The following is an 8247-nucleotide window of genomic DNA, read 5'->3' on the forward strand; positions in this document are numbered from 1 at the left end:
AAGTTATCTGATCCTATGATACTACATGGACTTAGTAGGATATGTATATATAAAAGAATAGTAATTAAACAAGATATCACAAATTTGAAAGGGAGTTGGAGGGGCTAGGAAGAATTGGAGGGGTAAGAGGGAAGGGTAGATATAATGTAAATATAGTACTCATGTATGAAATTCTCAATAAATAAATAAAATTTAATAAAAAAATTCAAAAATGTGATGCTTAAACTTGAGAATTCTTTTTCTCTGCCACAAAGTGAAGATGGATTTGAACATTCCCTTACTGCCCTTAAATAAAGAAAATAGGTGCCAGAGAGATTGCTCAGTGGTTAAGAGCACTGACTGCTCTTCCAGAGGACCCGGGTTCAATTCCCAGCACCCACATGGCTCCTAAGAACTGTCCTTAACTCCAGTTCCAGGGGAATCTGATGCCTTCTTCTGACCTCTGCAGCATTTCATGACACGGGTGTACTCACATACATGCAGGCAATACACTTGTATACATAAAAAATAAAAATAAAGAAAATAAAACTTAATTAGACTCTTCCCTGACACCATTTGAGTTTATTTCTTCTTTATTGAAACAGAGTAACAAATCAAAGGTATTGGTGATGTTTCTCTGTGTAGGCTCTCCTTTTTGAATACTAGGTATCCCTGTGTGATATAAGGGAAAAAGTGCAGGTGCCTGGACAGTCATGCTTTAAAAATTATTCTTCTTATTCTCTTCAGTTTTATTTATCTCATTTATTTGAGGGGGCAGACCATACCAATACCAGAAGAACAAAGGACTTGTTTGTTATTTTTGAACATTTGACCCCTGTTGACGAAAGATGCTAATGTTCTCGAGATTTCTTTCAGTTTCTTCACCTCCATTTTTTTAGCACTCTAATCCAAACCTGCCTTTCTTAGATTTCTGAGAGATAATATATGGCTGATGCACCAGGCGGATGAACCCACCATTCTCACCTAGGACTCCATGCTTCTTTGCTGTGGAGCTCATCCTTGTGGCTTAGACTGGCCAACAGGTGAGCTTCAAGGGCTTCTTCCCATCCCCAGCTTTCTAATGTCATCCAAGTAATAAGGTCTTTCTTAACTTTTCTAAATGCCAACCTGCATCTTTTTGATGCTTCTGAGTTGAAGTCCTTCTTGTAAAAGGTGCATCAACCCTTAAATTCTTATCCTGATGGGAGATTAGAGATCTGTGTGTGAGGGTATGAGATGTTGGGCACACTGTAAGCCCATTAAGCATAGATGTGTAGTTGTGCTTTGATATGGGGCTGTGTTCACTCAGAAGGACTACCTTATTCTTCACAGCAGCGTGCTGTAGGCTCAATAAGATGTGTTCATGTTGACTCCGAGGTGATACTTTTTCTAAGTGTTATCAAGTTGTACTGTTGGAGGTGCATTCTTTTGCTTTTATAAATTGAGGAAGAATTCATATACCATGAATTAACCACTTTAAAGTGTATAATCAAGTGACATTTAGTGTATTGTATGTGTGTGGTGTGGTACATGTCCTCATGTGTGTGCAGGTGCACACTCCTGTGTGCGTGCATATGGAGGAGGCCAGAGGAGGATGCTGGGAATAATCTCCTCTTCCTCCTCCTCCTTCTCTCCTCCTCTTCCCTCCTCCTCCTCCTCCTACTGTGCTGGTGTGCATGATGTATGTTTATGCGCATGCAAGCGCACACATGCGTGTGTGTGCATGTGCACACATGTGTATGTCATGTGTGTGTATAGAGGTTAGAGGACAACCTTTTATGGAGTCTGTAGTTTACTTCCGTCTCTATGTGGGTTCTGGGGTAGCCAGGCTCTCCTGTCATTGAGTCATCTTGTTGGACTCTTCATCTTATTTTTTTGAGACATGATCTCTCACTGAATTTGAAGCTCTCTGTTTTGGCTAGGCTGGATGGCCAGTGAAATCCTGGAATCCACCTGTCTCCACCTCCAAGTGCTGGGGTACAGTCATGCTGTTCTGTTTTTTTATGTGAGTCCTGGGCATTTGGACTTAGGCCCTCTTGCTTTCACAGGAAACACTCTACTGAGCCCCACAGGACATTTTTTATTTGTTTATATTTAACACAGGGTCTCCCTGTAGACCCGGTTGGCCTGGAACTTGCTATGTAGACCAGACTGGCCTCAATCTCACAGAGATCTGCCTGCTTCAGCCTCCAGAGTACTAGGATTAAAGACGTGTGTCACCACTCCAGCTCCCATAGGACATTTTTTAATGCAGTATAATCATTGCTTCTTTCTGGTGCCAAACCCTTTTCATTGCACCAGAAGAACGTCCCATAATCTTTAAATAATACTTCCTATATCTTGCTACCCACAACCTGTAGCTCACCACATCAAATCTATGACCACAGACTTTATCCCTTGGAATAGAAGCTCCACTATAAGTCTTCTATTTAATCCTTTCTTTTCTTTAGAACACTTTCTGGATATTAGAATAAAAATGGCATAGGCTATGGTTAACCTCATGGTCTTTCAACCCATCCCTGAATTGCACATTTGTGCTGCTGCACATTCAATGAGAGGATTTGTAGAGATACAAAATTCTAACTGATCATTCCTCTCTTCATTTTCTGAAGTATTTGTGGAAGAGCATCAGTTACAAGGTGTTAACAAGTGAAATAAGAACAGAAAGTTTCCTGGCCCAATCTATTTGGGCATGAAGAATAGAGAGGTCCTCTTTAGTCTTCTAAAGAGATTTATAAATCTTCAAGATGACAGTTGTCCTAGTTTGATTTTCTATTGCTATGATAAAATACTCTGACATAAAGCAGTTTAGGGGAGGAAAAGATTTATTTCAGCTGACAGTTCTACGTCATAGTCCATCATTGAGGGAGGTCAGGGCAGGAGCCTGAAGGCAAGGCTCATGGAGGAATGTTGCTCACTGCCTTTCTCTCTGCTTCATGTTCAACTGGTTTTCTTACACAGCCCAGGCCTAGGAATAGTACTACCCATGGTGGACTGGACACTTCTATGTCAACTAACATTCAAGACAACGTCCTACATGCATTCTCACAGGTCAATTTGATTGAGGAAACTCTTCAGTTAAAGTTCCCTCTTCCCATGTGACTCTAGGTTTTGTCAAGTTGACAATGAAACTAACCAGGACCATAAAGGGTACAATGTTATTGGACCTTTGAGCATTTTTTCCCTTTGAACATCTGAGGATATTGTCAGTGTGCCACGTGTTTACTAGGTGATCTACTTACCTCTCCCTGGAAGGGAAATAGTAGATAATATAACCCAATTTTCAGATGAGAAATCATTGCCCAGGTCAGATGAAGGGACTTACTGAAGGAGTCATGGATTGTTGGTCACAGAGCTGGAACTAGAGCTATTATTTTACCATCTTGTATTTATAGTGTTTTCCAATTTGAATCATAACTTTGTATCCTTTTGATGTTTGAAGGAATCATACATGAACTCATATATGAGTGACTGGATGGGGTTGGCAACAACTCAAACAGCTGAATGACAAAAACTTCCTTTTGTAAAATTGGCTTTCTGAAACACTGTTTCTACCATATTATGTAACGAAGGATCACATTTATTTTTTAAAAGTTGTACATTTTGATTGTAGAATAATGGGCCATTTAATGGAGAAACAAAGGGCAAAAACACTATGGAAGACCATTTCTAAAAGAATAACCATATTAAAAGGAAAAAAGTATAGGCGCTTTGCTGAGATTTAAAAATCCCAGTACCCTGATATTATTAACAAATTCCAGGGGCTGGAGAGATGGCTCAGTGATTAAGGGCACTAACTGCTATTGCAAAGGACCCAGGTTTGGTTCCCAACATGTACATGGTGGCTACCAATCATCCTTAACTCCAGTTCCGGGGGATCCAATGTCCTCTTCTGACCTCTGCAGGTATTGCATGACATGGGTCCATATATACTTGTAGGCAATATACTCATACACATAAAATAAAAATAATCAATAAAATATTTTTAAAAATACCAAATGAAAGAATGTACTGACAATAACTTTTTATCATTAAAGAGATGAAATTTTTTTATTAAATCCAAATCCCAATAAGCTATTAAAATATTTCAGGTAACATTTATAGCAGCATATTACACACCACCCCTTTTCACACTGTAGGGTTGCCGTTGGCATTCAAGCCTATGAAGTCTTGTTCTTCCACCACAAATGAATTTACCTCCTGGGAAACTGTGTAGCTGTGATAAAAGCTGGGTTATGGATACTGAAATTCAGAAAATTGTCAGGACTCCAATTAGTTAATTTTGAAGTATCGTCTCAATATTCTTGTAAGAAGCAAGTTTTTCAACAGGTGGGCTCACAGCAGCTGGGCTCAGAGCAGGTGGGCGGGCAGCAGTGGCAGCAGCAGGCTGGGCGGCAGCAGGACTGTCCACAGTAGGATGGGCGGCAGCAGGAGGCCTGGGCATGGTGCAGCTGGCAGCAGGTGGGGGGTGTGCTGCTCACCACACAGCAGGGGGGCAGGCAGGTGCCCTCCACACGGCAGTCTGGGCGGCACCACCTGACCCGGCTGCTCACGGGGCCAGAGCCACCTTCTTGGCCACTGCCAGTTCCACAGCAGCTGGGCTGACAACAGCTGGGTTGGCAGCAGCTGGACTGGGAGCAACTTGGTTGGCAGCAGCTGGAGCCACAGGTCCCACCAGTGGAGCAAGTGGGGAACCCACAGAAGCTGGTAGCGCAGCAGGCCATGGTGTAGGAGTTGGGTTGAGTTGTGAGATTAAGAGAAGTTTCTGAATTCTGGCTGCTTGTTCTGCCCCGGGCCTTTTATAAGCCTTGGCCAGTCACTCTGTGACAGGCAGCATTTTTACCTCATTACTCTTAAAATCAGCTTTTCTAGGGCCCTCCGAGTTACTTCTAATATCTTCAAATTGGTTTTTCCTTATTGCTCAGCTAATACTCATCAAATATGCTCATCCTAGGTAGACATGTTACATGCTTCCTTCCCAAACAGTGCTGCAATTCCCAGTTGAGTCTCAGCCTCAGTTTGGTGCCTGTGGTCAGCGCACCTGACAAGGTGACTCTCACACATAAGACAGTATAATGGGGGGGCATACTCACCAATTTGCATATATTCAGAAAAGACTGATTAGCTATGGGCTGTCCATGTAAGACGATCTTTATGTTGTTTTACGTGAGTAAGATTAAAGTCTCTGCATCATCAAACAGAAAATGGCAAGTTCCACATCACAGGAATTCATAGATCCCTCTTGCTATTTGTTTCCACCAATTTCTGCAATCTGTTCTAAACTTAAGTAATTTATATTTAAGGAAATGTTTATCACCCAGAGGGTATATGGAACAAAATCTGTTTCATTCCAATTTAATTTTAAGAAGAGCTAAAATTCCTAATCAGTAAGTAGAAATTACCCCGCAAAATATTCAAGTGATATTTATGCTTCATGACAGTGAAAAATTAATGCTACATGGATAATTTGGACAATGTTCTCAAAGGCAGAATTTCTTTCACTGTATGTAAGTTTATGTTCCATGTGCCCTTCAAAAAGCATATTGAATCAAACAGCACAACAGCTGAATTTACAAAGAAAAAGTAATAAAAAAGGAAATTAGAAAATACTGTTTTTCTGGATCACCATATTTTTAAGGGAGATTATAAAATGAATGATCAATTATTGTTAAATAGGTACAATGATTAAGGTAAATCTTAGCGACCTAAAAGTTAACAAAATTCCTGGCACTTTCTTTAAAAAGGATGTGATTTATCTGTTGAGTGCTTAGGGTTACATGAAGGGACATAAAAAAAAGTGGTGGCAAAACTCCCACATATTATTGTTGGTGGTTGATTTATTCACCCCTTGCACTCAGGAATAGAAGCACAAAGTTAGCTTTTATGATGTGGAGGCACTCGTTTGATTAGTGACAGAGGCACACTGAAACATGATTCATGCCTGTTTCAGTAAAGACGTGTGCCATCTGCTAACTGTGACTGCAGACACAGAGCTGAAAAATGGTTACGTGTAATCATTGAATAGTACAGGCAAAAATTAGCAAGTCATCTATTTGACCAGTTAGTACGATTGGTGTGTAAACTAACATTGTTTCCAATGTAAATAGTATAAGCTTATTTGATTCTACTCAGCACAGAACACTGAAGGGTTATATAGAAAGAATATGTTTGTCAGCCTTTGTATTTTGCTCTGGTGCACAGATCAGTGAGGCATCAACATGATTAACTTTTCGGCTTCAAGGTCCTACACTGTAACCTTGCTCTTGTGGTCCAGACAACTTTAGCTTCCTCTCTGCATCAGTTGATGCTGGAATGCTACTGTGTCTGGGAATACACATGTTTTGAAGTTCAATGACTTTCTGCATTCGTAGAAGAGCTGGGTATGAAATTCCTATTTCTTTTCACTGGACTGGTTCTTTTTATTTTATAGCATGCTGATTTCCAGGGTCAACTAGTATCAGTAAAGCTCGTTGCAACATACCTTTTTTTAAATTTTAATTTAATTTTTTTTTTGGTCTTTTTGAGACAGGGTTTCCCTGTAGCCCCAGCTGTCCTGGAACTCACATTTTAACAGTTCAAGAGTAGAAATATGAGGTGGTGGGCAGAAAACTCTATGGAATGGTGATTTGAAACACACAGTACATAAGTGAAAATATGTTAAAATTCTTTTAAGCATTTTTAGACAAGAATAGTTCACCCCAGAACTGCGGTAAGTCACATTTACTTAGTCCCTGTTCCCCACATGATCATAACGACAATTTAATGGACCTTCTGGTTTTCTGCGTGTCAGACTCATTGTGTGTTTTTATTTCACGACCATCATCTTAATTCAGCTCCTACTGTCTATCACCCAGATCAGGGCCAAGGGCTCCTGATTAAGATCTGTAGAGCTGTTGTTTCTACAGACTTTGTGTGTGTGCATGCGTGTGTGTGTGTGTGTGTGTGTGTGTGTGTGTTATGAAAGAGCATATGTCTGTGTGTATGTGTGTGGAGGCCAGAGATCAACCTCAAATGTTATCCTCAGGAGCTGCCCACCTTGTTATTGAGACAGAGTCTCTCATTTGGGACCTCAGGCTTGTTAATTAGGCTCAGCTGTCTGGCCAGGGAACCTCGGGAATCCACCTGTCTCTGTTCTCCAGTGTTGGGATTACAAATCTGCACCACCATGGCCAGCTTTTTATATGGATGCTGGGGCTTAAACTTAGGTCCTCATGTTTCTGTAGCAAGCACTTTACTGACTGAGCCATCTGTTCATCCCCCCTTGGTTTCTGTCTGTATGGGGAGTTTCCATAGATACTACCCCTGTGTTAACTGTCATGCCGTTTATGGCCCCAAAGCTTTCAACGTCTCCTTGAACTTACTTGTCAACTCTTTTGGCTAATAGTCAAAGCATATAAATATTCTAAATATTTCTTCCACTATCACTGTCCATATATGCAGTGCTCCAGCCACACTGTCCTCTGAATGAACTTTAAGGCATATCCCTCTCTATCTTTCTCTATACTGTTTCCACTGCTGGGAATGTTCCCTTCTAATATGACTAACAAAGTCTTAACTCATATCAGATACTACCTTTTTCATACTTTCTTGTTCTCTCTAATCAATAAAAACACCTCTGGATGTCATATGGTATGTTATGGTATTATTTCCCATTTCCCTTCTTAGTGAAGTTGTAGTTGATTTGACTCTTCCCCCAAGAGGATTTTAAAGGGAGGGGGGTTAAACTCAATTTGAATGTCTCTTATATACCATGCAGTTTGTGGCTTGCAGGCAATTAGCACAGTATTTATTGTGTTGAGATTTGTCCATTGGGTCACGGTACGCTCTTTCAAATACAGGCAGTACTAACTGGACTCAGTGAGGGAAAATAAAATGAAATTGGGAAAGTGAAGTGCTTCACTGGGGGTTTGGGAGGGTCTGGGAGGAGTTGGAGGAGGAGAGTGGAGATAGATAGGATCAACGTATGCTGTATATGTGTATTAAATTGTCAAATAATAAGTAAAAAAGTACTTTTTACAAGGTATGAGTAAATAAGACCGAAGCAATGTTTGCAAGGCCAAAGAAGAGAAGTTTATTAGAAAATAAACATGCTCCAAGACCTTAGATCTAAGACAGAAGGAAGGATACAGACTTGCAGAACTCTTTATGGAAGAGTCTAGGTCTCCATTCCCAAGCTGGCTGATTTAGTATACTGGTGGTTCGAAGTAAGAAGTCTGTTAGGCAGAGAAATGGGAACTGTTTTCAGAAAGGCGGCAGTTTGCTCTCTGC

The 8247-nt window shown here is 40.6% G+C and overlaps 1 protein-coding gene across 1 annotated transcript; it reads right to left on the minus strand.

The window, feature by feature from the left end:
* Positions 1-4301: 4301 nt before the first annotated feature.
* Positions 4302-4703, minus strand: LOC103735833 (keratin-associated protein 9-3-like). The gene has a single exon (XM_008835204.1). It carries the CDS (start codon positions 4701-4703, stop codon positions 4302-4304), a length of 402 nt encoding a protein of 133 aa, XP_008833426.1.
* Positions 4704-8247: the final 3544 nt, after the last annotated feature.

The sequence above is a fragment of the Nannospalax galili genome, unplaced genomic scaffold (assembly GCF_000622305.1).
Source record: "Nannospalax galili isolate Female #2095 unplaced genomic scaffold, S.galili_v1.0 scaffold137, whole genome shotgun sequence".
In the NCBI taxonomy this organism is placed as follows: Eukaryota; Metazoa; Chordata; class Mammalia; order Rodentia; family Spalacidae; genus Nannospalax; species Nannospalax galili.

Excerpts from the sequence above, each read along its gene's own strand:
- LOC103735833 (XM_008835204.1), bottom strand. The coding sequence starts at position 4,703 with ATGGCCTGCTGCGCTACCAGCTTCTGTGGGTTCCCCACTTGCTCCACT.